Consider the following 14,686-nt stretch of genomic DNA (forward strand, 5'->3'; position numbering starts at 1 on the left):
GCTCAATACAGATTTGCTCCCATCTACCTCTTTTTTGCTATTATTGGCAAGTATATTACATTTTTATGAATATTACACACTCTGTAATACTTTATATGCATATTGTTTTATATATTTGGTATTAAAATAAGTTCATTGAAATTAGAAAATATGAATTTGTACTGTCTTTTTAAATAGCATAGTTACCTTAACCAATGGTGTTTGTCTTTCATTTGTATTTGGATTACCATCTAGAGTTAAATGCTTGTAGCTTGAAGGACTTCATTTAGTAGTTCTTGTAAGGTACATCTGCTGGGAACAAATGTTTTCCACTTTAATTTTTCATAGAATGTCTTTATTTCATGTTTCATATTCACTTGGATGATTTCTTTAATGTCAGTAGTATCCTGGTTGGCTTTTTGTCCTTTGAGTGCTTATTCATCCTGGTGCCTTCTGAGATCCACTGTTTCATATGAAAAGTCAGTCAAAGTTCTCACTAATGTTCCCTTGTAAAGGATGAGTCATTTTTTTCTGAATGCTTTCCACATTTTGTCCTTCTGTTTGGTGTTTGATATTTTTGTTATTCTGTGTTTATTTATGCCTATACTACTTGGGCTTTATTGAGCTCTCTTCAGAGCTCATGATACATAGTGTTCAATAAATAACTGGTATAATATAGAGGGACATTGGTCATGTTTATATATTGATTTTCTTTTAACTCCACTAATTCTGTGCCACAACCCACTGTACCCTTCTGTACATGGTGGCACTGAGATATAGCAATAAGCATCTTGCCCTTCATTACACGTGTAGTTAGGGTAAATACAGCTCGATGCACGATACTGGATGCTTGGGGCTGGTGCACTGGGACGACCCAGAGGGATGGTATGGGGAGGGAGGAGGGAGGAAGGCTCAGGATGGGGAACACATGTATACCTGTGGCGGATTCATTTTGATATTTGGCAAAACTAATACAATTATGTAAAGTTTAAAAATAAAATAAAATTAAAAAAAATACAGCTCTAGTCTCAAGTCCTCTTAATTCCTACTATCACTGTTTCCTACTGTATCATCCTGACAACATCCCAGATTACACTTTAGTGTGAAAGGGTTGGGAAAGCCATATTGTCCAGAGTTGTTTGAAGAGAAGATGTCCTGATTACTGGGTTCAGTTACCATGCGTATCTGGTTCTCCCACCAAGTTACATTTTCCAACTTGGCCTCCCAAAATACTCAAGTTGTTCATCACTTCTCATTTTTCTCCAGAATCCAGAGAAAGAAGGAGAATATTTACAGGTGATCCCATGGACACATCAGTCCTTATTTTCTATGACAGTTTACTGATGTTTAGGTTTTTGTTCCATTTTTACTCCCCAAAGTATCCATATCATTTGAAACCATAAAAATAAAACAAAAAGTGAAAACCCCAAGTAAAATAAATTGCTGCCCTTACAAAAAGCACAAGACAAAAAGGACAAAATGAAGTCCATTTACACCGCACATAATGGTTTGATGTGCAATGTGAGGATTCCATGCCCCCTCCTAACATGACAGATAAAACCTAAGATCATACAAAATCCTATTACTGTGCTTTGGAAGTGTGTCCTAAACTATATGCTGGATTCAAAAAACTCTAGTATTAGTTTGCTGTCCTATTAATGCTGGATACTGATGGAGGAACCCTCATGCTATAATATCTGGTAAACCCTATATTGTGATTATGACAAATAGTTATCACCACTAATACTTAAACTTGTTCATTTTATTTCTTTTCTGTGCAAGACAAGTTTCCATCATGTTTGTCTTATTCACTGTTATACCCATAGGACATTCCTCAGTGACCCAGTAAGCATGGTGTGTGAGTTTGTTGAATGAATGAATGGGTATCACTTAGCCTTTCAAATTATGATGTAATTGCAAATTTACTGATATGAAAACAGAAACATGAGTGAAACATGTGGGATACAGAACAACCACATAACTTATTTAGATATATATTTTGATTAAAGTTGAAATACATATTGTCATTAAAGTTGAAGAAAGACAAATATGAATGAACTCCAACCACTTTTCTCAGCTTCTCTGAAATCAGTGTTGTAATGACAGGCATTGCAAAAATATTAAAACATCTTAAAACTTCCCTGTATCTAAAACTTTAGTATAGCACACAACATAAATCTTTTCTTAAAACACATGTGCACACACATACACCTGCACACACCAGTTTTTAAAATCTTATTCCAGCATCCTCAACAAGAACAACAACAAAACAAATAACTTGATTAAAAGGGGGGAAAAGGACTTAAATAGACATCCGTAAAGAAGACATCCAATTGATCATCAAGCATATGAAAAGATGCTTAACATCAGTAATTGTTCAGTTCAGTTCAGTTCAGTCATTCAGTCGTGTCTGACTCTTTGCAACCTCATGAATTGCAGCACACCAGGCCTCCCTGTCCATCACCAACTCCCAGAGTTCACTCAAACTCATGTCCATCGAGTTGGTGATGCCATCCAGCCATCTCATCCTCTGTTGTCCCCTTCTCCTCCTGCCCTCAATCCCTCCCAGTATCAGAGTCTTTTTCAATGAGTCAACTCTTCACATGAGGTGGCCAAAGTATTGGAGCTTCAGCTTTAGCGACAGTCCTTCCAATGAACACCCAGGACTGATCTCCTTTAGTATGGACTGGTTGGATCTCCTTGCAGTCCAAGGGACTCTCAAGAGTCTTCTCCAACACCACAGTTCAAAAGCGTCAATTCTTCGGCGCTCAGCTTTCTTCAGAGTCTAACTCTCACATTCATACATAACCACAGGGAAAACTATAGCCTTGACTAGACGGACCTTTGTTGGCAAAGTAATGTCTCTGCTTTTCAATATGCTATCTAGGTTGGTCAAAACTTTCCTTCCAAGGAGTAAGTGTCTTTTAATTTCATGGCTGCAGTCACCATCTGCAGTGATTTTGGAGCCCAAAGAAATAAAGTCTGACACTGTTTCCACTGTTTCCCCATCTCTTTCCCATGAAGTGATGGGACCAGATGCCATGATTTTCATTTTCTGAATGTTGAACTTTAAGCCAACTTTTTCACTCTCCTCTTTCACTTTCATCAAGAGGCTTTTTTTTCCTCTTCACTTTCTGCCATAAGGATGGTGTCATCTGATTATCTGAGGTTATTGATATTTCTCCTGGCAATCTTGATTCCAGCTTGTGTTTTTTCCAGCCCAGCGTTTCTCATGATGTATTCTGCATATAAGTTAAATAAACAGGGTGACAATATACAACCTTGACGTACTCCTTTTCCTATTTGGAACCAGTCTGTTGTTCCATGTCCAGTTCTAACTGTTGCTTCCTGACCTGCATATAGGTTTCTCAAGAGGCAGGTCAGGTGGTCTGGTATTCCCATTTCTTTCAGAATTTTCCACAGTTTATTGTAATTGTTAGGGAGATACAAATCAAATTCACATTGAGATATCACCTACACCCATTAGAATAGCTCTTATTGGGGAAAAAAGCAAAATAGAAAAGAGATGTGGAAAACTTGGAACCATTGTGCACCATTGGTAGGAACTGCAAAATGGTACATTCTCTATCGAAAGTAGTATGGTTATTTCTCAGTAAATTTGGAAATAAAATTACCCTATGATTCACTAATTTTACTTCTGAGTATACATCCAAGAGTCCTGAATATTCATACTTATAGTATGTTCATGGAAGAATTATTCACAATAGGTAGGGGGTAGAAGCTATTTGTGCCCATTAATGACAAATAGATAATCAAAATGTGGAACATACATACATATTGAAAATAAGTAAATGCTTTTACATAATTATATTTTAGTCTAAGATTTAATGAAGTAGAGACAGTGAGGATAAGAAGGAAGGAGGGGAAAGTCTCCAGTCTAATTGCTCCCCCTGTTCTACAGACATCCCACTTGGGGAGAAGGTCTCAAAGGAACACTCAAAACATCTATTCACTCTTCAGGGAACGAAGGCCACTCCTTTTCCCAAGGAACACAGGCACTGTTGGTCTGGATTTTCAGGTCTGAGTGACTTAATCAAAGAGGTGCATTCAGCTTCTCTGGTTTCAGAGCCTGGCCTCCTGTTCCAGGCTCTGAAGGAAAGAAAGGAAAGAAAGCAGGTGGGTGGATGTGGAGCCCAGATTCCAGCCCATGTCGACCCTTTCCCTTCCATCTGTAGGTGCCTTCTTTCTGGAAAGCTCTCTCCTCATCTGATGGGTTATACATAGGCATGTGAGAGAAGATGGAAATTGGCTCTATTGGAGTTTGGACTAAACACAGACTTAGCTGACTCCATGGGTTTTCTTAAGATATTCCCTAGTTAATGATGCTGAGTCTTAAAAACCTTCATCGGGATGGCATACATTGTCATATTGCAGACATAATTTCTATTGAGAGACTGACTGTGACATTGAGAGAAGATAGTTGTTTTTATTATTGTAATTGTCTGTTGCTTTTTCCTGAATTAAGCATTATCATTTCCATCAGTTTCACTGTATTTCCTCTAGATGGTTCTTAGTTGTCCATTTTTCAAGTTGACGATGCAGAAAGCATTTTTGTGAATCAATGACATCAATAGATAATTCCAAAGTGCTGCAGGTGCAGATCAGCCTAAGTCAAATGCTGTGTGGAGTAAAGGAGCATTGAAATCAGAATTCAGTACCTTGAGGGAATTTTCTAATGAGGATAGGAATTTGCAGCATTACATTAGGGGTTTTATATATATTAAAGCATTATTCCTCATTAGAATCAAGTTCAGTCGCTCAGTCATGTCTGACTCTTTGTGACCCGATGGACTGCAGCACGCCAGGCTTCCCTGTCCATCACCAACTCCTGGAGTTTGCTCAAACTCATGTCCATCCAGTTGGTGGTGCCATCCAACCATCTCATCCACTGTCATCCCCTTCTCCTCCTGCCTTCAATCTTTCCCAGCATCAGAGTCAGTTCTTCATATCATGTGGCCAAAGTAGAATCATGTTATTAAATCTTAGAATCATAAGATATTATTAACTATTAACCCAGATATTGAGGAGATATGGAGATTTTTTTTTAAATCATCCAAAATCACTGAGTGGGAATTAGATTGGGCATTTATTTTCAGGTAAATCTGAGGCAGGATTTATCTTCTACCCTCTTCCTATTCTTTCTCTTGTGCTATCCATTATCCTTCAGCGGATACAGATGAAAAATGGCTGAATGTCACTCATTAATTAGTAAGGACTGGACTGACTCCCATCTAGAAGTTTTTTAATGTATAATACATAGATGTTATCCCTTTCCCATGTGTCCTGTGCAGGTATTAGTGTTTTGGGGAAAGCCCAACTCAGTGAGACCGCTGTCTGGCCTTCCAGGTGTGACTAGATGTGAAGATGAGGAATCACACTCCAGTAACTGAGTTCCTCCTCACGGGAATCCCTCATACACAGGGGCTGGAACACGTGCTCTTTGTCTTCTTCCTCACCTTCTACCTGCTCACTCTTGTGGGGAACCTGCTCATTCTCCTGGCCACCCTCACTTCCTCCAACCTCCACACCCCCATGTATTTCTTCCTGGGCAACCTGTCAGTGTTTGACATCTTTTTCCCTTCCGTGAGTTCCCCCAAAATGATGCTCTACCTACTGGGGCAAAGCCGGACCATCGCTTACCAGGGCTGCGCCTGCCAGCTCTTCTTTTATCACTTCCTGGGCTGCACGGAGTGTTTCCTGTACACTGTGATGGCCTATGACCGCTTTGCCGCCATCTGTCACCCCTTGCGGTACACAGCCATCATGAACCCCAGGGTGTGTGCCATCTTGACTCTGAGCACCTGGATGGGGAGCAGTGTGCATGCATCTGTCCTCACATTTCTTGTGTTTAAGTTACCCTACTGTGGCCCCAAGGAGGTGGGCAATTTCTTCTGTGACATCCCGGTGGTGCTGTCCCTGGCCTGTGCAGACACCTCTCTAGCTCAAACAGTGAGTTTCACCAACGTAGGTGTTGTGGCACTCCTGTGTTTCCTTCTTGTCCTCACTTCTTATACTCGCATCATTATCTCTATATTGAGAATCAGCTCCTCAGAAGGCAGGCACAGAGCCTTCTCCACCTGCAGTGCCCACCTGACTTCTGTCCTGCTCTTCTATGGACCCGTGGTCCTCATTTATCTCCGGCCTGCCTCCAGTTCTTGGTTGGATTCTATGGTTCAAGTGTTGAATAATATTGTTAACCCTTCCCTGAATCCTTTAATATACAGCTTGAGAAACAAGGATATGAAGTTGGCTCTGAGAAAAGCACTAATCCAGGGAGTACACACCTGTGGAGTGTAAGCTTTTCTGTCAGTACCTGTGCTTATAAATTTGCCTTGTGTTTATAGGGGATGACTAGTCTCTTAACATTGGTGTGACTGATAAACAATTTGAATGGATTTTTTTTTGTGTGATTAGCATGTATATATTTACATAATTTTTATTGAGCAAAATCTCTTACAGCACTTACCATGGGCCAAGCACTATTCTATGCACTTTATAAGTACTGACATATGTTATTATGATAATTATCATGTGGAATAGGTATTATTATTCCAGTTTACAGAGGAGGATATTAAGGCACTGGAAGGTTAAGAGACTTTTGCAGTGTCACAGAGATAGAAGTTTGCTGAGCTAGGACTGTGACTGCTAGAGTGTTAACTTTGTGCTAATAATGCTTCTTCTGCATTGTCAGAAACTTGTGTGTGGGTATCCTGTCATGTTTGACTCTTTGCAACCCCAAGGACTGTAGCCTGCCAGGCTTTTTTTTTTTTTTTTTTTAAAATTTATTTTATTTTTAAACTTTACATAACTGTATTAGTTTTGCCAAATATCAAAATGAATCCACCACAGGTATACATGTGTTCCCCATCCTGAACCCTCCTCCCTCCTCCCTCCCCATTCCATCCCCCAGGCTTTTCTATCCATGGAAGTTTCCAGGAAAGAATGCTGGAGTGGGTTGCAATTTCCTACTCCAGGGGATGTTCCTGACCCAGGGATTGATCCCGTGTCTGTTGCATCTCTTGCCTTTGCAGGAGGATTCTTTACCACTGTGGCACCTGGAAAGCTTTGTATTGTGAGAAGTATAGCACAAATGCCCACTTTTCCAGGAACTTGTTTTCAACTTACATGGAGTATTCTTCCATTTTCAAAAAAAAAAAAAAAAATCTGTAGTCTATTCAGTTTGTTCCATTCCATTAAATTGCATTACTTTTTTCCCCCTATGTTGTGAGGAGTGTTATATACCTGAATCTGATATAAAGAATTTTGGTTACATTTCAGAAACCAGATGATATCCACATATCTACTAGTACGTGTTTCATAGATCCTCTAGTCTTAGGGCAGTATCTGTTCTTAACAACAGTAGTTTTAATTCTGTAACAGTGATTGCAGATTTTCTTCCATTAAATCAAAGACTGAGTTTGAGTTCCAAAATTCCTAGCACTTTAGAAATAATAATCTTCTTTTTCCTCATGTAAATAAATAGGTTTGAAGAAAATACAAAAACTGTAATAAAGTAAAGTGACTAGAAATTACAAATTTATCCTATCACACAAATGATAATCACCATTAACGTTCTGACATTTCTCCTCTCTCTCTTATTAATGACTAAATTGAAACTAAAATTTCTGATTTCCTGTTTATAATTATGTAATCTAAATGTACATCATGAATATACATATCTACATATGCATGTTTATACAATTGTCATTATATATATATACATATATATATAATATTTTCTTATTTTAATAGTGTATTAAGTCATTTCAATTGCCACAATTTCTAAACTAGTTTTACTGAAATAATTCATGTCCCAAATAGTTCACCCATTTAAAGTGTACAAGTCGAATTTTTTTTAAATTATATTTACAGATCTGTGCAACCATCACTATGGCCAATTTTAGAACATTTTTATCATCAGAAAAAGATATCCTATACTTTGTAGCTATCATCTTCTTATTACCCCTATCACCTTTGGCTGTAAGCAACTTAATCTACTTTCTGTATCTACAGATTTGCTTGTTTTTGAGATTTTATATAAACAGAATCATATAATGCTTTTTTTGGTGACTGTCTTCTTTTTTTTTTTTTTGAGATATCTGGTTTTCTTTTTTTTAAATTTATTTATTTTAATTAGAGGCTAATTACTTTACAATATTGTATTGGTTTTGCCATACATCAACATGACTGTCTTCTTAACTTAGCATAATGTTTTCAAGATTCAAACATGTAGTAGTAGGTTCTGGTTTTTTTTTTTCCCACGTCTTATCTTTGTTGTTGTTTAGTTACTAAGTCGTGTTCGACTCTTTTGCGACCCCATGAAACTGTAGCCTGCCAGGCTCCTCTGTCCATGGGATTTCCTGGGCAAGAATATGGGATTGGGTTGCCATTTCCTCTTTCAGGACATCTTCCAAACCCAGGGATAGATCCCATGTCTCCTGCATTGGCAGATGGAGTCTTTTTCACTGGACCACGAACTTCTTATGTAGCCTGAATTTCCCTAGTTACTTTGGTTTTCTAAGGTCACTACATGTTATTAAATACATATGTTTATAATTGTTCTATTTTCATAATAGATCAACCCTTTTATTGTTATAAAATGTTCCCTTGTATCTCTAGTAACATTTTTTGTTTTAAAGTCTGTTTTGTCTATTAGTCCTGCCGCTTCAGCTTCCCTGTGGTGGATGTTAGCATGACATCTCTTTTTCTATGCTTTTATTTTCTTTTTATTTATATCTTTCTATTCTGAACTGTGTCTCCTATAGACAGAATGTATTTGGATCATTTTCAGTTGTGGACCATGAGCTCAGCTGCTGTACAGCATGTGGAATCTTCCTGGGCCAGGAATTGAAACTGTGTCCCCTGCATTGGCAAGTGGACTCTACAACTGTGCCACCAGGAAGATCCTGTAACATTTTTTTTGAAAGCTTAGATCTGTGGCCAAATAATGTTTCTTCATCTTCCCCCCCAACCCCCACCCAGTGAATACAATTGATATCTCTTTTGTTCTGTCTCTAGAATTTTCCCTCAAACATTTATTTTATTTTTTTAAATAGATTTTTTTTTTTTACTTTACAATATTGTATTGGTTTTGCCATACATCATCATGAATCCGCCATGGGTGTACACGTGTTCCCAATCCTGAACCCCCCTCCCACCTCCCTCCCCATACCATCCCTCTGGGTCATCTCAGTGCACCAGCCCCAAACTTCCTGTATTCTGCATCAAACCTGGACTGGCGATTCGTTTCTTATATGATATTATACATGTTCCAATGCCATTCTCTCAAATCATCCCCCTGACCCCCCCACAGAGTCCAAAAGACTCTTCTATACATCTGAGTCTCTATTGCTGTCTCTCACATACAGGGTTATCGTTACCATCTTTCTAAATTCTATATATATGTGTTAGTATACTGTATTGGTGTTTTTCTTTCTGGCTTACTTCACTCTGTATAATTGGCTCCAGTTTCATCCACCTCATTAGAACTGATTCAAATGTACTCTTTTTAATGGCTGAGTAATACTCCATTGTGTATATGTACCACAGCTTTCTTATCCACTCATCTGCTGATGGACATCTAGGTTGCTTCCATGTCCTGGCTATTATGAACAGTGCTGTGATGAACACTGGGGTACACGTGTCTCTTTCGATTCTGGTTTCCTCGGTGTGTATGACCAGCAGTGGGATTGCTGGGTTATAAGGCGGTTCTATTTCCAGTTTTTTAAGGTATCTCCACACTGTTCTCCATAGTGGCTGTACTAGTTTGCATTCCCACCAACAGTGTAAGAGGGTTTCCTTTTCTCCACATCCTCTCCAGCATTTATTGCTCGTAGACTTTTGGATCGCAGCCATTCTGACTGGCGTGAAATGGTACCTCATTGTGGTTTTGATTTGCATTTCTCTGATAATGAGTGATGTTGAGCATCTTTTCATGTGTTTGTTAGCCATCTGTATGTCTTCTTTGGAGAAATGTCTATTTAGTTCTTTGGCCCATTTTTTGATTGGGTCGTTTATTTTTCTGGAATTGAGCTGTAGGAGTTGCTTGTATATTTTTGAGATTAGTTGTCAAACATTTATTTTAGATTTCCCTTTTTCTTCTATGTTGACATGGGTCATATGTCCTAAACTAGCAGTAGATGGGTTATCAGTTCTTAAACCACACGGTGGCATGAGAATCCAATTGTTAGCAAACACAGTAGGCATGGAGGTGCTCTCCTACCTCTGCTGCTGTAGTATGAAAAGTAATATAGGGGAAGAGTAGGGAGCACCTTGACTTTCAACACAGTGATAGCTACCATTTCGAGGAGAGATATTTCGATTTCCGAAGAATTGTTGTGCCTTTAAGTTATTTTGAAAAACCTCAATTCTGAAAGCTGTTGGATATGTCCTTACATACACTGTGCTTATAGAGAACCACAGTAGGCTGAACTAAGACTTGGGAAAATAGCATCGCTTGAAATAGAAAGTATTGAGAATAAACATTTGAGGGGTGGGATTGGATGTCTACAAAAACGTTCTACAATTTAGTTTGATTTTACAAGGCTTATCACTGATATCAGAAGATATTTTGAGGATTTTATCAAAATCTCAGAAAAAAATACAGTCTTGGATAGTAGATGAAAAGGAAGTGGATACACAGGGAGATTTTCATGTGATTGTTCATAGGAGTGTTACTCATAATATTCAAAAGTAGAAACGTCTTGAATGTCTAGTGAAAGGATAAACAAAATATAATGTATTCATGCTATGGAATACTATTGGCAAGAAAAAGCCTCTGACAAACTATTTTTACATGATATAGCATGGATGAACCTCAACAGCATTATGCTAAGGGACAGAAGCCAGGTTCAAAGAACACATGTTGTATCATTCCATTTGTATGAAATACCTAGAAAAGACAAATTTACAGAGACAAAGAGGAAATTAGTGGTTGGCTTCCTGGAGAGGGGAGTGGGAATGGGAATTGATTGCAAATTGGCCCCAGGGAAACTTTTGGGTGATGGATATGATCAAAATTTTTACAATGTTTGCATGACTCTGTAAAATTAAAAAAATAATTAAATTGTGTTTTTAACAAGAGTTGAACTTTATAATATGTAGCCTGTGCCTTGATAAAGCTGTTGAACAAATGGATAGCGTATCTCTAGTGTCCATGGGAGAGAGAATACCAGCTGGCAAAGGCATTTCAGACTGTTTGACAGACATACTGATACAGTAAGGCAAAGTGTGGCAAATTACTGTAGTAGGAGAACCCTTGGTTATAATCGTCTAGTTGCACTGCTTTAACTTTGCACTCACTAACAGTCTCCTAAGAGAGCATTTTGCTTTGAATGTAAAATTTTACTGTTTGGAAAAGAATGTTAACCTACTAACACATACATTCTAGTAAATATAGTGTTTTATTTCTCTTTGCAAATTTATATACTCTTACTCATGTATAAGTCATATGTTCATAAATTCATGAATGTCATATATATATATGTATAAGTGTTTTGAAAGTGAATGTATTGTGAAGCTAATTTAATCTGTCTGGGTGACAAATGCATTCATTTCACTGTGGATATTTATTGAATAAATTAATGATATGGAAAGTCTAGGAATAACACAATATAAAGAATAGTACAATTGGGGGCTATTAGGTTATCTGTTTCTTTAATGTCTTGCGATTTTGCCAAGAACAGCAATTCTGAAAGTTGAAATGAGATAGTACATATAAGGCTCACTGTGGCTTATTTCTTTTCCTAATGTGTGTGTTTTAATGAGTCATAGGGATACTGATTATGAAATACATAAACTTCTTGAAGAATTCTTGTTATTACTTAGGTGCAAAGTAAAATACTGAATTTATAGAAAGGGCAGTTGAAAAAAGGAAGAGTAGGGCACATTACTGATTACAAAATATTTCAGAGCTGGACTGATTTTCACTAATACAGCACTACTTTTTGCAGTAAAGAAGTTGAGATGACAAGCTGAAATAAAATAATAAAAGCTGTGAATATAATATATATATAAATTCAGAATTGACATTCTGAACTGTTTACTATGTGACAATCCAAAATACAGTTTGGACTGGATTTTGAGATATGCAAAATATTTCTAGTTATACCAATAATCTTTTATGTATTGGCATGGAGAAGGCAATGGCAACCCACTCCAGTACTCTTGCCTGGAAAATCCCATGGACGGAGGAGCCTGGTAAGCTGCAGTCCATGGGGTCACTAGGAGTTGGACACGACTGAGTGACTTCACTCTCACTTTTCACTTTCCTGCATTGGAGAAGGAAATGGCAACCCACTCCAGTGTTCTTGCCTGGAGAAGCCCAGGGACGGGGGAGCCTGATGGGCTGCCGTCTATGGGATCGCACAGAGTCGGACACAACTGAAGCGACTTAGCAGCAGCAGCAGGTAACTAGGAATAAAGTCAGAATCTTACCTTATGGTTCAGGACATAAAAATATCCATATGATAAAATATTGTTCACCAAAATGAAGCAACTTTAAAAATACTGATACATGCAACAGCAGAGATCAATCTCAAAAACACATTCAGTGAACGATACCAGACAAAAAGAACACATAATTTGTGACTACACTTGTAAAACATAATCAAAAAGGGCAAATTCATAGAAACCAAAAATAGATTAATAGTTGCCTAGAGCTTGGGAAATCGATGCAAATGACTGGAAATGGACAATTCTTTTTATTTATTTTTTATTTATTTATTAAAAAATTTATTATTATTATTATTTTTACTTTACAATATTGTATTGGTTTTGCCATACATCAACATGCATCCACCACGGTGTACACGTGTTCCCCATCCTGAACCCCCCTCCCAACTCCCTCCCCATACCATCCCTCTGGGTCATCCCAGTGCACCAGCCCCAAGCTTCCTGTATGAAGGATAAGTTCTAAAATTAACCTGTGATGATGGTTGTACATCTCTGTAAGTACATATTCTTTGTAAATGTATTCTCATTGAATTGTAATTTTAAGTGTGTATTTTATGGCATAGAAATTATATCTCAATAAAACTGTTTAAAATATTAAAGAAATCATTGCTTGTCAAAAAATTTTAAGCTTTTATGATGATTTGATTCATCACCTTCATTTTGAAAACAATAGGAATGAATAAGAAAATGAGTAGAAATATAAGACTATAATATATTTACTTTTAAAATTAATACTAAAATTATTTATTCCATTTTGTTAGAAATGAACATACGTGTTAAATGCAGACAGACTGACATTCAAATCCAAGTTCTGTGATTGAGTTTTGGAGTAAACTTTGATAATTATTTAAACTTTTCCAGCCTCATTTTTATCTTCAAAACGAAAATGATATCTACTTATATGATTGGTGCAAGGATGGAATAAAGGGTCCTTGAAGAGTTTGGCTAAAATAAAGAATAAGATATTCACAGTAAGAAGTAATTGTGATTTCAAAACCATAGAGACAGAAGACTCTTCTGAATTCCTTAGCATGAAAAAAAGTATTTGCATTTAAGTATTTACATTTAAGTAATTACATTAAGTATTTACATTTAAGTATTTACTTAAAGCATTGTCACTTTTGTGACAATACTTAAAGCATTGTCACTTTTGTGCATTTTGTATTATATCAAAGGAATTTTAGCTATAACATTTTAAATAGATCCATGTGCTTGTTTCACTGCTGCTGCTGTTGCTGCTGCTAAGTTGCTTCAGTTGTTTGCGACTCTGTGTGACGCCATAGACGGGAGCCCACCAGGCTCCTCTGTCCCTGGGATTCTCCAGGCAGGAATACTGGAGTGGGTTGCCATTTCCTTCTCTGAATGGCCATTAAAAAATAACATGCTCACGTGTGTGCCAAGTTACTTCAGTCGTGTCCATCTCTTTGCTACCCCATGGACTGTAGCCTGCCAGGCTCCACTATCCATGGGGATTCTCTAGGTGAGAACACTGGAGTGGGATGCCATTTCCTTCCCCACCCAGGGACTGAATCTGTGTCTCCTGCAGCTCCTGCATTGTAGGCGGAATCTTTACTGTTGAGCTACTGGGGAAGCCCAGAGTGCTCACAGCCCTACCTAATTCTACCTTTGTCTGTTCTGATCCTTTGTCTACACAGTCAGTAGACTGATTCTTATAACATAAATTGAACCTAGTTACAGTAGTTAAGGGCTTCCCAGGTGGCACCAGTGGTAAAGAACCTGCTGGCCAATGCAGGAGAGGTAAGAGACATGGGTTCGATTCTGGGGTTGGAAAGATGCCCTGGAAGAGGGCGTGGCAACCACTGCGGTATTCTTGCCTGGAAAATACCATGGACAGAGAAGACTGGTGGGCTATAATCCATGGGGTCACAAAGAGTCAGACACGACTGAAGCAACTTGGCATGCACTTACCCATCGCAGTTAAAGAATGATAATATAAAGACCAGTAGTGATCTTAAAACGAAAATGAAGAACAGAGTTTTTGGAAAAGGATAAGATATTAATCAAAGCAGTTGAGAGAGTGATATTGGGGAACTCTACCACTAATTACAGAAAAAAAGCAGTTTTGTTAACACCAACTGGGATTCTTGCCTCATTTCTATAAGTGGTTCCTTTCCTAATCCTCAGCTTTTTTCTTAAACCTAGTTCTTCCAAACATAGGATCAGTGGGAAATTAAAAAAATCTGAACTCAATGGATGGCTTTCTGCTAGATAA

At 37.8% G+C, this 14,686-nt stretch overlaps 1 protein-coding gene across 1 annotated transcript; it reads left to right on the top strand.

Annotated features, from left to right (window-relative positions):
- Nucleotides 1-5,364: 5,364 nt before the first annotated feature.
- On the top strand, nt 5,365-6,297 carry LOC112585265 (putative olfactory receptor 10D4). Its single transcript, XM_025287188.3, has one exon. It carries the CDS (start codon nt 5,365-5,367, stop codon nt 6,295-6,297), a length of 933 nt encoding a protein of 310 aa, XP_025142973.3.
- Nucleotides 6,298-14,686: the final 8,389 nt, after the last annotated feature.

Source organism: Bubalus bubalis, chromosome 5 (assembly GCF_019923935.1).
Source record: "Bubalus bubalis isolate 160015118507 breed Murrah chromosome 5, NDDB_SH_1, whole genome shotgun sequence".
In the NCBI taxonomy this organism is placed as follows: Eukaryota; Metazoa; Chordata; class Mammalia; order Artiodactyla; family Bovidae; genus Bubalus; species Bubalus bubalis.